This window comes from Fringilla coelebs (genome assembly GCF_963513975.1).
Source record: "Fringilla coelebs genome assembly, chromosome: Z".
Lineage (NCBI taxonomy): Eukaryota > Metazoa > Chordata > Aves > Passeriformes > Fringillidae > Fringilla > Fringilla coelebs.
Window position 1 is genome coordinate 32,991,350 of NC_140031.1, and position 24,785 is coordinate 33,016,134.

Consider the following 24,785-nt stretch of genomic DNA (forward strand, 5'->3'; position numbering starts at 1 on the left):
AACTTCATATTTTGTTAAATATTTAAAATATGAATTGATGTGGAACATTTCCAGATGTACCATTCAAAGATTCAAATAAATTTGTTAAAGCACTTAAGATTATTCTTATGTATTATTACATATAATTTCAGCCCAGAATGTATTGTTTTTGAGTTTTCCATTGTACTTTTCCCTTCTTGCCTTTTTTTCTTTTTGGCTTTTTTTTGGGTTTTTTTGGTTTTTTTGTTTTGTTTTTTTTTTTTAGTTGGTGTTGTGGTAACTTTTGGTCCTGATAGTCACAACTGGGCCTCATCTAGCATACAGATATATTTATTGTAAATGATGTGTGGTAAAAATCTTATTCCTTTGAGATTAATGTCTTGAGTGCTATTCTGATGTTTTTACTGTTATTTTTTTTAAATACAGTGTCTCAAAACTCTGTTCTTAGCAGTTATATATCCCTGACTTATATATGCATCACTTCTCTGTTTCAGTGAAAAGAATTTCTAACTCCTGTGTTTAAGTGGCTAGGACGCTCTCTTAGAATTTTACTTCTGAAGACTGACAGATACTTCGCTACAAAAATATTTTCATTTTTTTTTTAATTTGGAAACATTTTTAACATGTTGGATTTAATTTATAATAGATGTGTGTATCTCAAGTACATCGCCTGTTTTCTTCCTGGAAAAGTAAGGTGAGGTTTTTGGGGGAATGTGTGAAGTTTTTAAATTCAAGCAATTAGTTTAGCAGATAATGTTGGAGCAAGGAACAGTCTTCTGCCATTCACACAATAGATAAGTTAAAATATCTTAACCTGTTTTCTTTAGAAGATGACATTAAAGACATGTAAAAATAGCTGTAAACCTTTTCTTATAACACTGTTAATTAATTAGCTTTCAATTTTGATCTGGAGGAACTAAAGCTAATCTTTTTGTCCTAGACCTTGTAACGTTTCAAAACCTTATCAACTGATTATACTCTAGAGGGGTTAAAATAGTACTAGCTTGCCTCATTATCTGCTCTTGAAAATCTTCAGCTTGCTGTGCAAATCTATATTAAAGCCCCTTTAATGGGTCCAATTGAAAGAAGCATAATTCTACCTTCAAGCATTAATTAATACTGATGAATTTTTCTTAACTTTTGTACCTTCACCTGATTATATTTTTCTTTGTAATAAAAATACTTTTATTTAATTAGAACAAATGTATACAGACATTATTACCATCTAAGTACTTTATTTTCAGTAGCATGTAAGCTTGATTATTCTTGGGTAATGAGGGACATGAGGATAATTTTGGTAATAAGGAGTTCAGATTAATATGTCAGCAATGTTGAGATTATATGAATTTTATAAACTCTTTGCAAAAAAAGTTTGTCCAGTCAGTAAGATTTATATATAATTCAGATAAAGCATGTTGAAGGGGACACTAACAATTTTTTTTTTCTTTAAAAAAAAAAGTGACTCAAGTTGTGCATTGGAAAAGGGATCAGCCTTCAGTGGTGAAACCTGTGTTTTATGTAGCACCTTTGAACTGGATCAGTGAATTATCATATGTCTTTTTGCCTTTCTGTTTGACATCTTCTTGTTAGTTTTCTCATAAAATTAAGGGAAGGAAACCTTTTTAAGGAGCTGATATCAGTGAGAAACATGGGAAGAAAAATACACAAACAGTTGAAAATTGCTGATTTTGGCTTATTGATAGGATGCTACCTGAGGTAGGTAGTATGATGACTATGGCTGATACCTGTGGGCTTTTTTGACTGAAGAAATTAATAAGCTCTAAATTAAGATGTACCTTTATAGCTCATTAGTATTTTTGTATGAAGTAGGAAGGCTTTTTCTGCAACTTGAAAAAGTGTTTCTGAGAGGTAGCTTGTTCCATTTTGAGGAAATAGTTTTTAAACTTAACTTTTTCTTACTTGATTCTGCAGAAAAGAGGCTATATTGGGTGTTTATACAGGTGTGCTGTAAAACTGTGCCTTACCTCTTCAATAATTCATATGTGTAGCTGTTCCTGAAGTTGGCTAAAGCTTCTGGGTCTTTATTACTTGGCCTTCATGTTTTTAGTGGTGTTTCTACAGAGATGGTACCTGCACTTGGATCAGACAGAAAAATGAAAAGTAACTAAAGAAATGTGATTTCTCTTGTCCTCTGCCCATTACACTAGTTTGAAATGTGTGATTTTTTGAATATTGAGCAGGGCTAAGTAGTCAAACCTGGAAAGAAGAGGGAGGTTATGTTCATGATCTCATTCATCCTCTTGTCAACTAGTGTCTAGTTGGGATTTCTTTTTCAGCCCAGAATAGTTATCATGTAGCCAGTGAGAGTCAAAGCAGAGTAGCCTTTTGTCTGAGCTAAAAATGGTTTCTATAGCCAATGGAGTCTGTTTTTACTGGTTTTAGTATATTACTTGGTCGTTGTAGTGATGCCCTTTTTTTTTTTTTTTTTTTTTAGTTCTAAAGTCAGTATGGTTTTAAGATGGTTGGATTTTATTCCCTGTTTAAGGACATTTGGTGAGGAAGTTTCCATATATTGTGGCTTCTTACTTGAATAACCAGCAGATTTCCTGAAAGTCAAGAAAATGGTTATACTTCAAGGATCAAGTAGCAGAAAGAAGCAGGCAGTGCCCTGTGAGATTAGATTCTGGCCTTATGAATCTGCTGACAGCACTTTGGAAGAAGCTTGTCAGAAGAGGTGATCACAGCAACAGCTGTTCTTTATTTACTACACCTGATCTGGCAGCATTGATGTATAGGAGTGTAATGAAGTACTGCTGTGTCAGACAAGGATGCTGGTAGGTATCGATTCCTGCAGATCTCAGATTGTCATGCACTCTTCTACAAAGCTAACTCACTTTGAGGACCTTGTATATGTCTTGCTGGAGAGGAAAGCATAGAAAAAAAAATATCTAAGCCTGGTTCCATCAAGATTGTGCTCTTCAATGAAGATAAGATAAAAGCTCACTTAGCAGGATACTGGTTTTGATTTGAAATAAGTTGAGAGAATAGAGGATAGAAAGATAATTTGGATTTTCTGTTTCCTGACCTAGAAGGCTGTGCTGCTGCTGTTTCAAAGTAGAGCTGCTAAGAAGAGAAGAAAGAGCAGAGACTACATTTATTAGGCAGTGTTGTTGTACAGCACTGTGTTATGGGTTGTATAGAAGATCTGATCTGTTCTGGGGCAGAGAATCACTAGCTGTGGCAAGACTGTTAGATTATATTGTCAGTATTTACTACAGTTTTCCTGAGAGCTCAGTAGAGTAAGACCAGTAAGACTGACAGTCAATTTCTAAGTGTAGCAGATGCATTACTGCAATACATGCTATACTACTTGGTTTTGATACTGAATTTATTATGGAGTTACTGATTTTCTATTTTGACAAAATGCTGTCAATCATTTACAAATTAGACATGTGGTTTTGCAAAAAAATGCCTCTAAATACTTCATTTCTCAGAGCAAGGAGCTTCTGTATTCCTTGTTTCAGAGATGGAAGACCTGTTGTAGAAAACCACATGCTAGAAACAGTGTTTGGCTCCCTCGTTGGTGCAAAAATGCAGCTGCTGTCAGTGGTTGCTTGCACTGTACCTGTGCAACAGAAGGAACTGAGCAAAAGGGGTACAAAGGATCGTAAGATATTGAGGAAAATATTAGTAAAGCTTTGTTTTAGTGAATGAGAGGAGGAGCATGCTGCAGTAGAGTTTTAAGGACCAGCATGAGTGGAAAGGAGGGTGGTACACATCTAAAAGATAGTTTTCTCTATGCTGTGACCTACTCAGTAGGCTGCTGGTTAGAGATGGTTCCATTGCAGCTAGTGAAAGTGTGGCGCTAGAGTGGCAAGTTGCATACAACTGCAGTTTATTTCCACCACAGGTGTTAAAAATCCTATCAGGTGTTTCGATTAAGATAGCAAACTTTGCTGAAGATATCAAATTAATCACACCAGAGAAGTCCGAAGAGGGCAATAGGAAACATGGTGTTTATAATAGATTATGCTGTTTTACCCTTCCTTAATCTATGGGTCAGATGAGAATTCAGGAGCAGCACTGACTAATAGTAGAGAACTAAGTACATATTCACCACTTGCAGAATGAAGTCATCTGCTCATATTTCTGGTTTGTTTCTCTGTAGAACCATTTTACTTGATCCTCTTAAAAATGCTTTAAAGAATCTTGATTTTCTTTTCTGTGGCCTGCAAAACAGACCTGTCCTTTTCCAACAGCACATGTATGGTATGAAAGCACATTTTAATAGACAGTTTATAAGAATGTTTTTCCTTGTATTCATCTCTATGTTACCATGTTGTATTTAACGTCTAATGTTGATAGAAACAGACATTCGGAATTTGTCATTCATTTTGGGAATGGATTTATAGATACCTGCTTGCAGGTTAATACTTCTTTTTCTCAGAAACCATTTTTTAAATTGGTTTATTTCAGGGAATCCTCGATAGCATGGGATTTGACAAGGAAAACCAAAACTTTGGTGGTATGAAAATCAGCTGAACTCCCCCACTTCAATTACTCTCTGTTAATGGTTACTTTTTTAGTTTAAGATTTTTCTGGCAGAAGGTTAGGAATGAAAAGTAGTAAGAATTAAAAATGGAATATGCACTCAAAATACCATTGCATGTGTAACATTTACATGCATTATGTGACAGTTGCTATTTTTTTTTTTTTTCATCCTTGTTAAGAGTCAAGTTCTAAGTTGAATATTTAGCTGTGACTATGGGTAGAATCTATCTACAGTATAATCAGGCAGCACTGCTGGTGTTTTACTTTCAGAGAGGATTTAAAAATAACTCTTATTTCATATTATAAGTAGCTGTTGTTATTCAGACTCCGACAGGACACTGTACAGACTGCAGAATGCAGCTGGTGACACTCATGGCATATGGTTACCTTTTTGTGAACTGTTTGCCTTGAACTTCTGTTTGTCCTATGTCTGAAAATAAATTAAGAATCTAATCTGGATTAGATCTAGATCTGTCTAATCTAGAAGTCATGAGATGAAAGAAAGTGAATTTGGTTTGGTTTTTTTTTTTCCTTTTTTTTCCTTTATTTTGGAGGACTGTATGAGTATATGACTAGCAATGCTTTTTGTTAAATGTGCATATAGATGTTCAAGAACCATGACTATTAATAAAGTTGGAAAAAATACAGAGAAAAATTTAAGAAAGCTTAATCAGGGGGAGGTATAAAATGTTACTGGAGCATTTTTAGTGGTGTATACTTGTTGTTAAATTCCTGCTAGAAAAGAAAACAAGAGTTGGAAGAAGAGGAGAAGTTGAAAGTGTGGTAAGTCAACCTCAACTACCTTGTGAGGGAAGAGGAATGATGAAAGGGAGAAAATATGTCACAAATTGTTGAAGTAGCAATTCTGAGAAGAAGAACTTAAAAGAAATTATGTTTCTGCATTTAATTTTAAATAAAATAATTTAATTACTAAATTAATTTTGTCTCTGCAGAAGATGTCAAGATTTCTTAAAATAATGTCAGCATTTTCAGTACTTCAATTTTTCATCCATTTATGTTAATTTTAACTTTTTTTTCTATGTGGTGTATTGGAAATGGACTACTGTACAGTGAAAGCTTCTGGTAAAGAATGCAATGAGGAAAGCACAGAATTTAGCATTTATTTGTTACCATGATCCTTTTTGATAGTAGAAACCAAATGTCCCTTTGTTGCATTCCTAGATGGACTCCTTTAATATTGTGATGCATATATTTGAATTTTTTCATTAAGTGCTTCAGCACCCAGTGTGTTGTTGCATTTCTGTATTAGCAGGAACATTGAAGGATAGGTCATTTTTGTGTTTCTCCTAGATTTTTACTCCAGTTTGAGTTAACTTCACATGAAATAGAAACCACCACGAGCCTGTATAGAGGCAGCTATGCAATACTGATTTAGTAGTGCAGTCTGATTGATTTCAAAATGCAGAATTAGGTGTTGGTTTTTCCAGCTTCTTTTTACCTTGGCTCCCAAAATATGAAAATCTGGAAAGCCCTTAAGGCAATAATAACATGTACAGATTTTGTTACATAGTTCTTTTCACTTGCTTTTTATTTAGCAGACTAAAAATTACTTCACTAAAGACTGGAATTTCAGTGATGATATCTATAATATCAAACAGTATGTAACTTCTGGTATTTGTATCTTAACTCACTTTTTTTTGGGGAATCAGACTCCTAGCATTAAGGCGTTGCTTTTGTTACCACTTTCACAGTCTCCATACAGTACTATACTGTCTAAATTCACAATGGGGAAAAACAAGGTTTTAATTTAAAATCTTTTATTTGTGTCTATTCACACAAAGTGTGGAAAGATAATTTTAACAACCTACTGCCCTGAAAAGATTGTTGTGTTCAGTGCTAAGATAAGAAAGAGCTAATGTCACCTTTTGGTTTTGATCTGTTGTTTTCATAGCGGATTTTTTCAGTTTGATTTGCTATGTGATTTTGCTTCCTCTTCAGATTACTATGAAGATATTTAAAAAAGAAATAGTATTTGACAGTAAACAATGTATTATGGAAGAAAAAAAATTTTATTGTGCTGTAAGCAAAGAGATGCCGTGGGAAAGGATGAAAATTAATTTGGGAATGATGGTCCTCTGAGACATCAAAAGGTCTGCTCCACTAGGTCACAGTGTTTCTATGTACTGTTGCTTGGAGTACTCTAGGATCCAGCAGTATACTAGGGATACTCTTTGGTTCTTCCCAGAATCAAAGAAGGGTAAAATCAGTTTCTTTTGGTTTTTATTGGAGCAAATTCGCTTTAGAATAATTTTCTTTCTTGAAAGTTTGTCGAAATGTGCTTTAGATGTCTTAGTTACATGATGGTTTTTTATGGTTCTTGACCACCAAGCTGTCAAGCATTGCTTTTGCCCTGTTGTATTCAAACAAGTATGACTGAGTCAACTCAAAGTGTAAGTTGATATTGTTCTTGTGTAGTGTCAGGCTGTCTTTATAGTATCTAGACAGAAATCAGTAGATACTATGGGAATAGATTAATTCCTGATGGGTGTTTTACCTAGTGAAATCTGTCAAAGTAACCTCATGTAGGAGGTTGTCCTGTGTGTTGATGAGGTGTGGTTTTTTCCCCCTGCTGTTTCACTTGCCTACTAGAATAGGGTAATCTTTTAGGAACACTGCTTGTGTTCTCTGCAGTAAGAAATCAATCTTTACTCTCCTGTTAGATGAAGTAATATGTAGGTTGAGAAAGCAAAGTACAAAAACAGCTGCACAGGAAGGGGAAGATGATAATTTACTTTATTGTCTATATCTCAGAAATTCCTTTCTATGACTCTTGTTTCTACCCAGTCATGGCTCCTGAGTGTTTTAGCTTTTTTTTTTTTTCCCATCTTATAAGCATGTGAAATAAGCAGATAGGAGAGTAAAAGTTCATTTAAAGGAAAAGATAACAGCATGCAAAGTGGCAACCCAGAAAAATGCTTTGAAACGTAACAGGATTTTTTTTCCATGCAAGTGTAACTCACCTAGATAATGTTTCACTAATACTGCAGTAGATGACTTTGTAGACTACTCAGGTGAGTTTGCTGCTTAATGATTGATGTGGTAAATTTGCTTTTTGATTGGTTTCAAGTGATGTGGAGATAAGTAATTAGTGTGCAAGTCTGATTCAGGATAACCTGTCTGACTACTCTGAGTACTCACAGTAAGTAGTTTATTTCAGTGGGAAACTTAATTTGAGCAATACAGAACAAACATTTGAAATAGCTAGTTGCACTTTTGTACCATCCTGTCTCCATTCATTCTCCAAATTGCTGGAAAACCTCCCATTTAAGACAGAACCCAAATATCTCTGATTTCACTTCACAAATTCACATATGCTTCCCAGTTTCTGCCCAGTGTATAATGAAACTAAGTATTAGTATGATGTACCTGTGTGCTCAGAAATTAGATGTGTTAAAGAGCTGGAGCTTTTATAAAAAATGTGTGTGTGTGAATTTTTAGCTCAGAGCCAAGAGTCTCTTTCAGATAGGTGAGATTTTTAATGATGAAAAGGGTGTCTCCAAGTACAGACTTTTGTTTTGATTAATGTTAAGTAAGTAGTAATGAGCTAGAAGGAAGACTCAAAGGAGCTGCTTACTCCAATTCCATGAGGACCTGGGGAATGGGAGGGTAACAAACAAAATTACTGATGCTTTCCATAGTAATGTGGATACATACCTTTTTAAAGATTCAGCTAAATAATTTCTGCCAGCAACAGTTTATTACTGTAAGTGTAATAATGTACCCAAAGAACAAATGTTTTGTCTTTTGAATGGTAAAATGCGACTTCAAATATACTGTTTTGCGTTTATTTGATCAGCATATTTTCATTCCTTTTTTATGTCTGACATACTTATGAAGCAGATGTAAGCTTTAGACACTGAAAACTCACATACATCATCAGATGTATTGTAGAATAATCTAGAGGATTATTGTTGTGTTGATGATTTTTTATGTTTCTGTACACCCTTCATTTTAGCTAGTGAATTAAAAGCAAAGCAGTTACACTTCAGTACCGACATGAAAGTTTTATCAGTTTCGTACCACAGTTATGGTGCCACTGCTAGGAAAATATTACAGATTAAAGCCCTTTTGATTTAGAAAGAGATGGGACAAAACAGAATGTGGAATTAAAGCAGACTCCTGGAGAAAAACACAGAGTTCTAATAGGCATTGAAGAGTGAGGGTGTTTAATACAAGTGTCATGAGAATCAAATGAAATTATCGCAGAAACTTGAAGTTCTTTCTTCATGGCAGTGAGGTTTTTCTGTATGTGGGTGAGCTTACCCATAGTATGTGATGAGCAGTGTTGTGTTATTTTCCTTGAGCTGCAAATTTAGCCAGACTTAATTCTCTTTAAAAGTATTGTATCATAATCATTTTGGTAGTCTCACTCAACAGTAATTTCTGTTTACTGTTACAAATTCTGCAGAATTTTGAATTCAGCTCTGGCTTGTTTTTTGGTGTGCTATAAGTGCAAGTTAAACAGTATTCTAATGCATTCTTAATCCATAAACACAGGTACAACTTCTGTAAATGATTCATTTCGCATAAGCTTCATCACTGAGTAATTTCCGTTCGGTTCTACATTTATAGGCTTCTTCAGTAGCAGCAGGGTATTTGGTTGCTCATTTGCATTACTGTATCTTATAGTCATTCAGCTTTGAGTATGATTAAAGTACTAACGGAATTAAAATAATGCTGTAAAAACTGTGTATGTCAGATACTTACGTAGGCCTAAAACACAGAACATGCATGCTCTTTTGCACTTGCTTTTTGTCTATGAACAGGTTTTGGTTTGTTTTTTTTAAATAGAGGCTCACAGGACAGCAGCAGGAGCTAAACAGCTTAATGGAGAGAAAAAGTGCTGTGAATGAGGAAAATGCCCGTTTGAAGAATGAATTCGGTAACTTGAACCGGAAATTTAAAGATAAAAGCCAAGAACTTAAGGTATATTGACTTGTACATAGTTTCATAAGACTGTAGCTTTGAAGTAGTTCTTTAAGCAGTGTCAGCCTTTGTGGCACAGAAAGTGACAAGCTTGGAGAAAAAATTGCCTTAGGCCTTGCTATACCTTACTGTTTTCTCACATACTAACCGAGAAAGATGCTTTAAAGCCAAGAATCCAAGCTTTATAACTTTCAGATAAATAGTTAATGATGGAAATGGAGCAAAGAAAGTAGAAGTGTGAAGATGTGGCTTCTTGTAATTAGATTCTGATGGGACTGGCATTATTAATTGATAAAGCTGAGGTCTGGGAGGATATGTCTGTGTGGGTCTCAAAAATAGCTGGGGACAGCATCAAAGGCAGCTTGATCAATTAATGGGCTCTTTGCAAATGTGTACTCATCAAAGCTGTCATCCAGCTAAAAAATATGACCCTTCCACCTGCATGAAAGAGGCCAATAAAAGTGCACAGGTGACCTTGGCCATCAAATATAGAAGCTGCTGTGAGGGTAAAACTGCACAGTTTATATTTGCTGATTAGTTCTCACTTTTTTGTTTATCGGCCCTTGTGGTACTGTTCTACAGGACACTGAGGAGTGTGCACAGAAGAAGGAAGAGCAAAACAGACTGGTTATAAAAATCCTGGAGGAGGAAAATAAGGGATTAAATATATGCTGTGCTGACCTGCTAAGTGACCTGGAGAAACTGAGGAAGCAGGAGGCACTGTGGAAAAAAGAAAAAATCTGGCAATGATACCAGAATAAAGGTACAAAGTGGAACGGACTCCTGGATGTTTTTTGAGAATTAACTTCTCCAGACATTTCACTACAAGTTATTTTCTTTAAATAGCAAGTTATATATTCAAATCTACCAGTGGGGACTTGCATTCATTTACATTCTATCACTTAAGACCCACAGCTTTTTAAAAATTGATGCTGCAAAGCAGGAATCTGACTTCAAATAGTCATCTTAAAATGTAATCATTAAAAAATAAAAGATGCTGTACTTTGAGATTATATATGTGTGTATATATATGTCTCTGTGTGTGTGTGTGTGTATGTGTGTGTGTGTGTGTGAAAAATAAAAGCTTAAAATTATTACCACCATTTTTTTTCTTGATTTGTAATTTACTTACCTATAATCTTGTTGCAGTAGTCTTAATCTTTGTTGTTTTGAAAGAACATGTAATTCCAAATAAATTGTGTCCTAGCCTCCAAAGGTCTCTATTCTGTGAGGGGTCTTCTTATTGCTTATACTATATTAAAAAGTTATTTTCATAGTTTATGGTAAAGCAAAAAAGAAAATAACTGAATACACGGTGCAGTCTTTATTTAAATAATTTCTTGTTTCCTGGTGGAAATTGGCTAGTGTTTTTAAATTCCTCCAAGAAATAAACCACAAACATGGCAAATCTTAGTTCAACAGCTGCTTATATACACAGCTAGGTAGTGGATTATTTTTGTTTGCATGACAAATGTACACTTACATTGCTGTGTTCTTTTATGTTATCAAAGTGCATTCATTGCAATAACTATCTAATTAACACCTCACCCAGAAATACACTTTTTTACCTGCACTAGCAATTTTTGGGTTGTTGTGGTGATGAAAACTCTTTTGAAAGAGCTTAATTCAGATTTCTTAACATGAGAAGTAAAGTTCTTGCAAATTGACTTCTTCAGGCTGGTTATGATGAAAGTATTATAAAGTTCCTGGGACAAGAAATGGTTCGTTGATTCTTGGGAGAAAAAAATCTAGTGAGTGCCAAGATGATGAAATAGATTTTAAGTTGTCAAATATAGTGCTTGTAATATTGGACAAGTTGTTGAAAATCTGTTACCCGTCCCTTCAATGATCACAGTCAGAATAACTCCTGTGTGTCTGTCTTTGTGGTTGATGAGTCATGCTGATGAATGAAAGAGCTGGGCGATCGTAGGGATGGGAATTAGTAGTGTTGGTATTTCAGAGGGATGTTACAAACAGGTTAAGTTGGTGTCTAGAGTGTGAAAGAGAGTACTTCTGGGGATGGTTGTTGCCTGAGACAGGGATGTCACGGAGTTGGATTTGCTGTTTACAAACTAGGAGAAATTTGTTAAGAATATAATAATCATTTGCAGTCTTGGCTCTAATGACCATGAAGTTGTCAAGGCCAAGACCTTGAGACAGCACAGTAGCTCTGTACAGCCCTTGAGTTAAGAAGCAGAGTCTTCAGATGTTCAGGGAACTTGTAGGTGGAATCCTTTGAGAAGCAGTTTTGAAGGGTAAAGAGCTCAGGAAGAACCATAATGTCTTTAACAACAGCTTTCTCCAAGTGCTAGTATGGTCCACTTTGGAAAAAAAGTGGATGTCTCAGGAGATCAACTTGGCTAAACAGATCTCACCCCTAGATTCTGGCGTAGGCTGCAGAAGGAAAACAGTATTCAGGAAGTGGAAACAGTGAAAGCTGTCGAGGGAGAGTTCAGAAACATTGTCTGGACACTGAAGGGTGGTATGTGCAGTTAAAAGTCGCAAATAATGACTGATGCAAACAGAATTTCTTGGAACTGCTTTACCAGTGAAAAGCTGAACAAGGTAAATGGGGACCTGCTGCTGAAATGGAATGATGAATTATTTACAAAAGTTAATAGGTACCGCTGAGGTACTTAATATTGTCTTTCCCTCAGTCTTCTCCAAGACTGAGTTTGTGCCCAGAGACAGACTTCACTGTGAAGTACTGAGAGTGGATGTGCTGAAAGATACCTGAGAGAACTTGACCAATACGCATCCATTGCCTGAAATTAACTGCATTCAGAGGTGGTGAGAGTGTTGGCTGCCTCTCACCCTTTAATTTGGGAGTTGAATCAGCATTTCTTTGTACACATTTTTAAGTCATAGACATGGCATTTAACAGTCTTAAAGATGTGTTGTATACAGATGTTATCCATGTTAGTCTCCTCGGTCTGAAGGAATAAAAAAGAATCCTTATCAAAATGAGCTAGCCCAGCATTGCCTTTAAAATGTGTATTAGATGGTAGAAATGTGAGATCTAAGTCACAGATTGCTTCTTAGGAAAAGTGGTCGCCTGTGAAAAGGCTGAAGTGTTAGCCATTTTTTTCTTTTTCCTGTCTTTAAACCATTTCCATTGAAGAAAAGTGCCGCTTCTTACTTTTGAAGATTGCTTGTTACTGTAACGTACAATAACCAGGTATAAAATTCAACTTCTTCAAACTGAGAGAAAGGAACGGCTGCTGTGGATAGTTTGTCCTTTTAAAGAACATTTCATTAAAGTTTTTTCATATTAGCTAAAATCAGTGTGAGACAGGTTAACAAGAGGATACCTGATAAGGTGGCTAAAAGGCTGTCAATAGTGTTTTATTGTTTTTCTTTTCTGTATGTATCTTCATATAAATAATGTATAGTGTACGGACAGTTGATTTAAGTCTTTGCTTTCTGCCTGAAGTAGTTCTTGAGAACTTTTTATGCTTCTTTTGTGATTTCCAGAGCTTATATATCAGCTTTCTATATATTCTGAAAGTGAACAAATGAAAAAGTCTTCATTTGTTCATAGCTGTCTCCCTATCTAAGAATCAGTTAGTTATTTGAGTTACTTGGTTGTTCTTTAGGTGGAGGTTACTTAAATTATTATTTAGTATCAAGATGAATATATTTCCCCCCCGAACTCAAGTCACAAAAGGCGTTGTATGTAGATGAAAAAACATCAGGCTGGCAGATTTTAAGTGGAGGTGAAGTAAAAGATAATGGAATTGCTTACTGGTGGGTTGGTTGTTTTTGTTAATTCCTAGTTAGCATAGTACTTTTGAAGTTTCTGAAGTCTGAGGGTTCGAACTTTCAAAGAAACAGCCATCTCTCTCAAGAGGAGACTGGGATTTTAGTTCCACTGAAAAATGAGAGTTTTATTGAGATGGGACCTTGAAAAATTACTCTCACTTCTGTCATAATATATGATAGGAAAAAACATGAAAACAAAGCTGCTGTCTTTGAAAGTGACTTTCAAAGGATTTGAAGCTACAAATAACAAAACTGTGGTGTTAATTCATAGTGACTCCATAATGGGCATAACTCATCATGCCTTGGTTTTCTTACACTTTTCATGTTTGAAATTCTTTTAAATTCACCTTTTCCTGCTGTCTTGCATTGTGTCTTTTATGAATATGCATTTTCTCTCTTGTATAACTGAATTATTCAATATTTTGACTAAATGTTTCAAGTAGCTTTTTTTTAGTAGACTTTAAAAGCTTGACTCTTAAATGCTCCATTGAAATGAACTGTAATTTAAAAACCCAGATTAGGAGTATTTGTGCTAGGTAGATTTTCACAAATTTACATAGCATGTTTGCACAGTGAACATTTTTGGCTACTGTATCAACAAGAAGGGAATGTGATAAATTTCATATGATCTTAAAAATGCAGATACTCAGAAATTGAGTGTAAAATTCTAGAGGTTTTTTCATGGTCAAAAATATGATGTCGATGAAAAACTCAACGTGAGTCTGCAATGTGCGCTTGCAGCCCAGAAATCCGTTTAATGGGCTACGTTGAAAGAGATGTGTCAGCAGGTTAAAGGAGGTGGTTTTCCCCCTCTACTGTGCCCTTGTGAGACCCCACCAGGAGAACACTGCACATTTCTGGTGTTCCCAAGACATGAGAAGCACATGGTATTCCTGGACTAAGTCTGGAGGAGGGTGGTGAGGGGACTGGACCACCTTCCCTACAAAGACAGCAATCTGTCTTTGCAAGTTGTGGCTGTCCAGCCTGAGGAAGAGAAAGTTGTGTGGAGACCTTATAGCAACCTCCCAGGATCTGACCAGGGCCTACGGGGAAAACAGAGTGGGACTCTCATGAACTGTGGTGACAGGATAAGGAGGAGTCGTTACAAATTGAAAGAGAGGAAATTTAGGTTAGAGATGAGGAAGAAATTCTTTACTATGAGGATGAGGAGACACTGGAACTGGTTGCCCAGGGAGTGGGCAGATCCTGGCAGTGTTCAAGTCCAGATTGCATAAGGACTTGAGCCACCTGACCTAGTAGGGAGAGCTCCCTGCCCATGGCAGGGAAGTTGGAAGTAGATGACCTTTCCAATCCTTCCTAATCCAAACCATTCCATGATTCTATTTTAGATTTCAGTATTCAGCTGAACTTTTGTACATCAATATATAATATTTCAGTAGCTAAGGTATTTGTATAACAAGTTTTTTCCTTCCCTTTTTTTATGTTTTACTCTTTCAGTAATGCTTCCAAAAAGCTTGAGCTTTTGAAATATATTCAAAAGATTGAGCTGATTAATTTCTTACTTGAAACCAAAAGCTGAAGTTAAACACATCATGAATGAAGTACTGAAAGATACTTTTTTCCTAATTTTAAAATCTGGCATTAGGTAACTTCTGAAGTTTTATTTAAGACAAAATAATGTGTTACGTACTCTTTGTATTGTTTCTGCAATGGATGATGGGAACTTAAAGCATTGGTAATGTTAGATTTTTTTAATCTCTTCCATGGAAAACCTGCAACTCAATAGTGTGGTATTAAAAATAGACAAATAAAATTTATCACAGAATATATGAACTATTACAATTTTTGTTCACATATTCAATACCTTTAGCTGCAGAGAAAAAAAAATACTGAGGAGAAACCCTACAGTTACTTGTCTGCAAGTTATAAATACCTTATTACACTTAAAAAATTTTATGTGTTGATAGTGAACTGTCTCCTATCATTTTGAATTTTTTCATTATTCAAGGAAAAATTAAGTTTTTCTACCTAGCCTTTGGCATTGAATGCTGAGTTATTTGTTGGGTACACCAGGTGTGTAGCCTGATATTTGTAAAGAAGCACATTAATTTCCTACCTGATTCACTTGTGAATGTTTCTATTTCCTTACATCAGTGTTACTGTTATTAACAGGACATGACAGTTTTCATACAATTTCAAGGAATTTGATTGTAGCAAACTTCTGACGCATCTAAATACCTATAAGACATTTTTATGCAATTTTAAGGAATTTAATTTATTTAAAATTTAATTGTTCACTTTTCAGTTATAGAAATATTTTGAATACCTCAGTATTTGAAGTACCATTGCTGAAAAAGAAAAATGTGCATTTTCTTATTTCTTTAAGTCTCTATGTAAATGGAAAACTAATATACTCTTGGCAGTAGATTAGGGATGATATTCTAAGAGGAGGCTTTTATTTTAAATTATTTATGAATCATGGAATATTTGCCTTACTGAGAATGAGTGATTGCATCTTTGAGTGGCATAATACCAAAGGAGGTCTAAGGCTGTTGCCACCATCTGAAATCCTGTTCTTGATATTGCTGTAATATTTGTATTTCCATTCTTGCCTCAAAACACTCTGGGGAGAACAGTCATACAAAGCTTGGTAAGGACTGATGTCTTAGGGAACTCCAGCAAGGCTTATATAGATGTTGAAGTCTTGTTTGAGTAAGCTGCCTTGCTGCTGTGTTTCCTAGATACACCTTTGCAGTTTGCTGGCTATCTTCTACAGTAGGGCTCATGGTAAAAGGCAGACAGACCCTTGCTCTTTTGCATTGTTTTCAGTGAGCACTTTCAGAAATTCTGTCTGGTATGCTGTTTCTTCTCCCGAAGAAACTATTCCTTGCACTGAATTAGCAGTGCAAAATAAGAGCAGATTTAACAAGCAGTCTCAAAAATGAATCTGTGTCTATGATTCTTCATTCATATACGTGATACTGTGAATTTTTGTGAGAGGTTGAAACAATGAATGCATAGCTGCTTTTTTTAGGAACTTCTATATAGAAAACAAGGTTCAATCAGTTTAGTAGTTAAATAGGGAAGGTTGCAGAGGTTTGATTCAGGTGCTTCCTTCTACATCCAGCAACTGAATTAAGGAAGACTTCAGAGTAAAGAAAAGGTCAACACCTAAAATTTGAAGTACATTTTTTTCCCTGGTATTTCACATTTTTCATACATGAGTATGCACCTACTTATATGTATTGGCTTAGACTGCAATAAATGTATGTATGCATGTATGTATGGGCACATCCATATATCTATATACATAGATAACTTGCATAGCAGATTTTAATGATTTCTTCATAATGCATTTCAATTGCTTTCTTCGCAGAATTCGGAAACTGATTTAGCAGAGACAAGAGAACAAATAAAAAGCTTGCACAGTATATGCAGTAACTTCTCATCTCAGATAGATGTGACACAGGAAAAACTTTTCCAAAAGGATTGTGATGTGGTTGGACCTAAGTAAGTATTTCATAGTAACTTTAAGTCTGAATCCTCTCAAAAAGGCTGTTTTTTCAATTAGAAAGCAGTATCATGCATTGAAGATACTTTTGTGTAACCGTGTGTTTTGCCATTCTGTTCACAAGATGTAACGCTTTTGGAAGACTGCCAGTTTATGTAGACTCTTCCTGATACATTTTGACTCTTGTATGTCTTAGCTGGTTTTGAGTAGTGATAGACTTAAGAAATTATACTTCTGCAATTTGCATTTGTGTCAGAGAGCAACCAGTCTCAACACAGAAAAAAGTAATACAGTAACAATATGATTAGGGACTTGAACATTAATTAGAGAGTCTAAACACCCTAAACTTGAAAAAGCTTTAAGCCTAAGTGTAACTTTTTAATTATATTCAAATCTGACAAGTCAGCAAAAGTCTACGTAGGCCTGTGTTAAAGGTTTAAAGTGCAGTGATTTAGGCTTTATCTTAGGTCTAACACACTATTTCTTTACAATGAATCTGTAAGATTAGTGCTGCATTAATTGTGTCTTGGAAAAGAACTAAAGGACCAAATGAATTGTATTAATTGAAAAGACTACTGAATTCCCCAGAATTAAGGTAATGTCAGAAGATAATTGGTAACTCTAAGTCAATGGTCAGGAAATTGTCCATGTTTTCTTAATTTCAGAGGCATACACATTTTTTCATTCCTATGTTAGATTAGTAATATTCCCTTCAATATTCCTTTAAATGGTGGTTTTGCCTGAAGAGCTGCAGTTGGGAAGTAGAAATCACTGGTATGGATACTCCTCTTTACTTTCCAAGCACAAATAATCTTTCTGTAGGGAGTCAGTATCCAAGATTTTTTTAAACAAAAAAAAAAACAAAAACAAAAACCAAGAGATAATATTTTTGATGCGCCTGAACTAAATCATCATCTTGAAGTCTTGTTATGTGGAAGTCTCTACAAGAAAAATGATGTCTTTACAAGAAAAATTATTTTCATGTTTAAAAGGAATAATACCAATTGGGTTTTAAAAAGTCAATAAACATGCGTAAGCTTGTTGGGAGATTGTATTGAAAGTTGTGGAAATTGTGAAAATTGTGAAATTCAGCAATGGACAATTTATCTCCTGAAATTGTTCTCAGAAAAATATATATGTGTGAGGACTGGGGACAGCAAAGAAGGCATTTTAGAGTCAGGTAGTCAAGTTTGCAAAGTTACTGCTTGCTGGTTTCAGCTTCGGATATTGCAATCTAAGTTGGCCAAATCTTTGAACTTCTAATTTCTCAAAATAAATTCTTTGATATTCTTTGCAAAACAATCTCTTAGAATTTGGCACAAACACCTCATTAAAATATGGAAGTAAAATAAAGACATTTTTGACCATAAGATCTAAACAGGAGCTAATAAAGAGATGAAGACTACACTTTTTTTGAAGTGAAGTCTTCTTCTGTGTTTTTCTATATAACAAATCCTCTAGATTTGTGGGAAGCTATTTGGAAAATCAGTCATATGGGGGGTTTTGTGTGCTCCAATGTTTTCCTTACTAGATTCTTAGTGGTATTGCAATAAGTAATAGCATTTTTGAATATCACTAGTATGCGAGTTATGCTTCACATGTCTGTATGTATATGTTTGATCAGTATCATTATAATTAGTTGTATGCTAATCTTTCTCAATGAACTTCAACTACAAATTTCTTGGTGACATTTCTGTTATGAAGAAAGAAGGCTTAAGCTCATATTATGTAAAATTCACAGTTTCAGTAGTTAGCAATACATACTAAGAATTGCAAATATTCTGTACTTTTATGGTCTAGAATACTGAATTTTCTCCTTATCTTCCGAGATGTCAATATGTAGAGAAAATTGCTTTTCTGTTATTTCTCGATTAAAAATGGCATCAAAATTAAACAAGTCTTTGTAAAAAGAAGATAAACTCTTATTTAAATTAAAGTAACAACTCTTTAGTTAAAGGAAAAAACCTGAGGAGAAAAGGAAGTCTTTCTATCTTCTCATTTTCCTAGGCCTAAGTCTTGCAACTGTGTTGACTTAATGATGAAAGCATTTAATTTTTCATTTTTATGGTAATGTGGTTGCGTTTTTTTAAAATCCATTTAAAATTTAGCCTTATGAAAGTACCACATTGAATTCTTGGTTGTCATTTGATGCTGTCAAAAAATTCTTGGACAAATAGTGTGAAAAATACCCCATCCTCCTTATTATCTATCTTCAGTTTCCCATCATTAATTTCAAATTTCAGAGCTCAAAAAAACAATCTGGCTTGTAAATGTGTCTGTTCTCCCCAATATTCTGTCTCACTGTTTGCTGCCTTCCTACCTTCCCCACCTTCTCATTATTTGAAAACAGAGCAGGAGCACAATTGAAATTATTAGAAACAAGCTCTAGAAGAAGACAGAAAGAAAGGCAACTGGCTTCCTTCATTTGGTGTCTTCTTTCAGATGCAACATAGGCAGATTCAGAAAAATACAACTTCTGATGACGCCTTGGTAATCTATCTGAAATGTTTACATTATGTGCTAAGTTCAATTGCAGAAGGGAATTTTTACATTATGTTAAGTTCAATTGCAGGTCTCCAAGGGAATATGTACGTACTGGGCTAGTGCTCTGTTTCTTGTGCATTCACCACTTCCCGTGTTGTGCATATCTGTGAGTTTGTTGGCAAAAGGTTTTTTTTAGTTAACAGTAGATGTGTGTGTAGATATTAAAAGAATTGTTTTCTTCAGGAAATTAGCAGAGATCAAACTTTGAAGAAATACTCCAGTGCAACTCTGGTTCTTCAGATAACAAGGTGGTTTTGAAAATACTGCCATATAGCAGTAAAAGTCTGCTACATACTTTTGAGGTGTGGAAGTTAAATTTTCTAAGACCAGTGACCAAACAGTAATTACTGGATACATCCTGTATAGTGAATGTCTTCAAGAAGCCATTACCTTTTTTGGCTTAATTTTTGCAAAGCACTCTTCACCTTACTGAGTTTCGTTTCAAACTTCTGAATGTGGCATGCATTTTCTTGTTATATTTTTTATGGTTTAATTTAGTACAGATTTTCTGCATACCTTTAGAGTCCATGGTAACCTTTCCATTTTCATGTTATTGAGCTTGGTGATTCTTGGTTTAAGATTGTGCTAAATATCAGGGTCTAGAACTTTGTGGTCTGACACAGCTCTGATGGAGCTCTGAACATCAAACTGGAGCGGTTTGATTGACTCACTGAGGCTTGAGACTTGCTGTTACAAGTATCCAGGAAACATTAAACTGTTTACAAATATAGTAAAATCTATTCTAAAATGAATTTGAATTTCTTGCCCCAGTGTTTTGGTGGAAATGTGGGCCATGACGTCATTCCTTTGATTCTTATCTAGTCCAACTCTGGTGTAAATACCTGGTGATTTTACAACTGTTTTTTTCTGTAATAATGTTTCTATTTTTACTCCTCCACCATGTGTGCCCCCACCCTGCCCACCACCCCTTCCAATGCAGTTACTATTAACTTGTGTGCTGTAAATTATGAGGCAGTCAGATTTTTACTCAGGTCTTGTTTTGCTGCTCTTGGATTTTTCAGGTTGTTCTTTGCAGTGTGCTGCAAACCATTTTGTAATATTTATGCCATTTCCATGAGAAGTCATAATGTGTAGGACCTGTCACGGTGTTGTATTTTTAAACTGCAGGTAGTGGGATTTAGAGATTTCTTGAATTACCCCAAACGATCTTGTATTCCCTTGGTAACAGGGACAGCTGAGATTCTCAAAGTCCTGGTATATTCACCAGAATTTTGGTGGTGAAACTAAGCTAAGAACATCACCTGAAGTGATGTGTATGTTTTTAATTGTTTGTAGCACAGCACATTCCATAGCTTGTGGAATGACAATAGCTACTGACTTCATTTACATCTCTGGGAAGCCACAGGTTACACTAAAACTCTTGATCGGGGCATATAAGGTCCCTTGCCCCTGCAAGGATGGAAAGGTTTTATTTAATCTTATGTTTTAGGGATAGAAGGAAATGTTTGTGAGCACCAAAGCTGTCTCTGCTCTAAGCAATAGTAGTGATTTCAATATTGTTACTGGTCAGATGAGGTGTATATTTTAGTTTATTTAGTTTGTTACATGCTCACCCAAGACAAAAATTTTTCTGAGGACTTGACATCCGTATCCTACTGCAGTGACAGGATAAGGTATCTGTCTTGTAGAATGTTTCTTTTTTGCTGCTTAGAGTAAGCATGTTAATAAATATTTTGAGGTTGATTTTAAATACTCTGAGCACAGGACAAGCAAATTAGTAACGGAATCACCGAGGTCACTTAGTGGCTGAAACTGGCAGACACCTCTGAAGACTGTGTAGTACACTCCTCCAGCAGATCGGCCCTCTGCTCCAGCAGTATCAGCTACAGCAGGCTGCCCAGAACAGTGTCCAATCAGTTTGTCCAAGAATGGAGACTCTGCAACCTCTCTGAGTGGGCTCTTCCAATGTTTGGCCATTTTCAAGTGATAAAAATATTTTTACCATGTTTAGCTGGAATTTCATCTGGTTTTTATTGGTGCTTATTGCCTCTTTTTCTGTCACTAAGTACCACTTACAAGAGTCCATCGGCATCTTCTTTCTAGATTGCCATCAGGTATTTATAGATGTTGATAGTTCAGTTGTCACTGAACTTTTCCTTCTCCAGGCTGAGCAGACCCAGCTTTCCTAGCCTCTTTATATATTCTATGCTGCTCTCTTATGCAGCAGATGCTGCAATGTTTGTGGCCCTTCATTGGCTCTCTCCAGCCATGTCCATGTTTCTCTTGTACTGGGCAGCCCAGACATAGCACCAAGATGTGCTTTAAAACTTCTGACTAGAGAGGGAAGTATCACCTCCCTTGCCCTGCTGGCAGTGGATCATCTTAAAAGCTCAGGATGTCATTGGCATTTGGCACAAGGTCATATTGCTGTCTGATGGCCATTCAGGTGTCTACCAGGATCCCCTGGGCATTTTCTGATAAGGTGCTTTCCAGCTGGTCTGTTCCCAGATTGGGCTTTTACGCAGGATTTTTACCCCCTGGGGCAGTAATTTGCACTTGTCTCTGTTGAACTTCATGAGGTTGCTGTTCCAGCAGTCTGATCTGTGAAGGTCCCTTTCAATGGCAGCCAAAGATCTGTTGTGCAATCCCCCTTTTTTTGTGTCATAAGCAAGGCTGCCCTTGTGCATTCTGTATCATTGTCTGGGTCATTAATGAAGATGTTGAAAAGTGGTGGCCCTAATGTTAGCCCCTAGGCTACTCCTTTAGTGCTTGGCCTTGAGCTGAATTTTGCAGTCATTGATTACAACTCTTCAAACCCAGTAGTCTACCAGTTCAAGGGAACTTTACTGTCTGCTTATCTAGCCTATACCTCATCAGTCTGTCACTATCACATTTTATGGGACACTGTGTCAATAGTCTTACTGCAATCAAAAAGAAGAATATCAGGTGCTCACTCCTTATCCAATAAGATAGGAATTTCCTGAGAGAAGGTGCTAATAACATCAAGGTTGTGGGCTCAGTCCCTATATGAGCCATTTACTTAAGAGTTGTACTTGATGATCATTGTGGTCCCTTTCCAACTCAGAATACTTTCTGAATCTGTAAATATTATTTCCTCTTATAACTCCCAGTGATCCTCTTCTCCACTACATGGTCCATCACCTTCCCAGGCACTAAACTGACTGCTCTAGTTTCCCAGAACCTTCTGTTTGAACATAGGCCTTCCTAAGCAACCTGTATCCATGCATGGCAGAGCTTCAGTCATGTGAGTTGTCCTACCTTGTCTCTGTGATCCCACTGAGTCCAGCAGGTGCAGACAGAGCTCTTATTCCTCCTGTTGTCTTTCATGAAGATGTTTCTGTTTGAACCGCAGCTTCAGACAGGCACCCAGTTCAGCTGATTTTCTGGTGTCTGGAAAATCACACTGTAAAAGGCCAGTTTCTACAAAGGAGACAGAGGAGTCTTGGGTTTTTGGAAGACACAACCTCCTTTATCATAAACTCCTGACTGAATGTGGCCCCCCTCCTCCTTTCCCCGTTGTTGTCATCTTATTGCAAAACTTCCATACCTTCTCGGTGATTTCTCACGGGCAGCTCCTCACAGCACTGACTCCTTCTTCTTCCCAGCACAGCCAACAAACCCCATCTCTCTTCACAGCACAGCGAACCAACTCCAATTCTTTTGTCAACCAGCTAACCCACTCTTCTGTATCACTCTTCTTATTGGACACAGCTGTGGCCTATTAAGGGCAGGCCTGTTCCTAATCTTTGGTGATTAGTACAGCTGTAACTCCTCAGATGTGAGACTACCTTCTGCACTATTTTCTTACATTCTATCCCTCCACACCCCTTTGGCTGAGATTCTAGGAAGATACAGCCTTCCTGAATCACCTACTACTTCCCCCTGTAAGCTGTATCCCACTCATCCCCATTATGCATTGCATGGCTGTGAAAGTTAGCTTTAAGCCCACCTTGGCTGGAAAAGTTAATATTCATGAGTCTAGTAAGCCTGCAGATTTTTCCCTGAAGCTCAGCCTGCACTTGGTTCTGCAACAAACTTGTGTGGCTTGATATTCATGAAGACCCCCACACCCATTTCTCCAGAACTTCACTGATTCTTTTAGAATGAGTGGTTTGTGAAGACATTATCACCCGTTTCTCCTCTCACCAGGAAGACTCTTATAAACCTCACTCATACTGTCAGAACTCTGTTATTTATGTGCATAAAGTGAACATCCTCCCTGAACATTCTGCTGCTCATCACAAGGTCTTCCCTGTCCGTATTTACCTGTCTGCTTTTGCCTGCCAGTCCAGGCCACAGCTCCCTCACTTGCCATTTCATTGACATCTTTGATCCCAGCCATTCCTAATTTAAAACTCCCCTCGTTTATTTGGCCCATCTGTTATCAAAATGCTTATTTATGTGTATTTGTTTGTATTGCACTTGGTACTGAATAGTGCCTGGTAAAGGTTAGCATAATTTCAATATTGGTCTGTAAAAGTGAAATAAAAGATGGCTTCCCCATTCATTTACAATGTAAAAATAGTGCCTCATTCACTAAAGACAAAAGCACGTTAAAGTACAAGTATGAATAAAGTTTGATTTCTGGAATGTATTGTAATGGAACTGTGACTGAATTTTCTTACACTTTAAAAGCCTTGATTTTAACATAAACAAATGTGTTAATGTCTTCTGACTTCGCTGTGGTTCTTGTGTGGCTGCAAGATTTAGTTTCCCCCTCCCACCACCTCCCCTTAAGGAATAACTGGGAGTCTGATAAAGTCAACAAAAAAGATTCCCATTGACCTTAATACACTTTGTGGGCAGACCATTAGAGAACACATAATACTGCATTCTCGGGTGACAGACACAGATAACTGCATTGATGTTTGCATGCAAATTAAAGAGTAGCAATATAGCAGACTGGTGGTGAGGATTCAACATTATCCCATGTTTTTCCTTTCCATAACAAAATGAAGATTTGATTGGAGGACCTGTGCAAAATTAATATAATCTGTGTTTCAACTGCAGTGAAAAGATGTGTTATTTTCAATTTTATACATGCAGTCAGGAAAATTAAAGAAGAGCTTGTTTGGAAGCCTGTTGTAGAGCTGTCAGAAAGCCCTAATATATAACTTGTCTGTAGTTCTGCTGCTATTCTTCTGAACCAAATTAAATTAGTACATATACAATACATACTGCAGTTGCACTTCCGTACATCAGGAGTCTTTAGTGTATCTCTACCTTTGTTAACTTTGGGGAACTGCTTTACAATTCATTCAGAACAGCAGGACTTCGTGTTAAGTCCTAGTGGTTAGTGTGTCCTTCAGTGTTATTCTGTGTTGCCCTTTTAACAGGCTTTCTGAAATGGTGCTTTTTAACAAAATAAAACTGTCTGACTGTTGTATTGCACGTGTAGTTTAAATTTGTATGTAATTATTCAGATGTATCTGTATTGAATAATCATTCAGTCACAAATTCTAATTAGTGGCACAGGTTTTAGGAAAAACTTTTGTGAACTTCCCTTAAAATTGTTTATTTGTCATTCTGTTTTTCCTGGTAGAAGACAATGAAGTTGGTATTGCTGCTTACCTTTTATACACTCATC

At 36.2% G+C, this 24,785-nt stretch overlaps 1 protein-coding gene across 1 annotated transcript in view; it reads left to right on the forward strand.

Moving 5' to 3' along the window:
* The window catches only part of CNTLN (centlein), a gene marked incomplete at both ends in the record, with an annotated part of 182,794 nt that overhangs the window by 32,013 nt on the left and 125,996 nt on the right, over window positions 1–24,785 (forward strand). Inside the window, 4 exon segments of the mRNA XM_084224713.1 lie at window positions 9,304–9,438; window positions 10,021–10,173; window positions 10,175–10,201; window positions 16,538–16,672. Coding sequence (XP_084080839.1) covers window positions 9,304–9,438; window positions 10,021–10,173; window positions 10,175–10,201; window positions 16,538–16,672 — 450 coding nt within the window.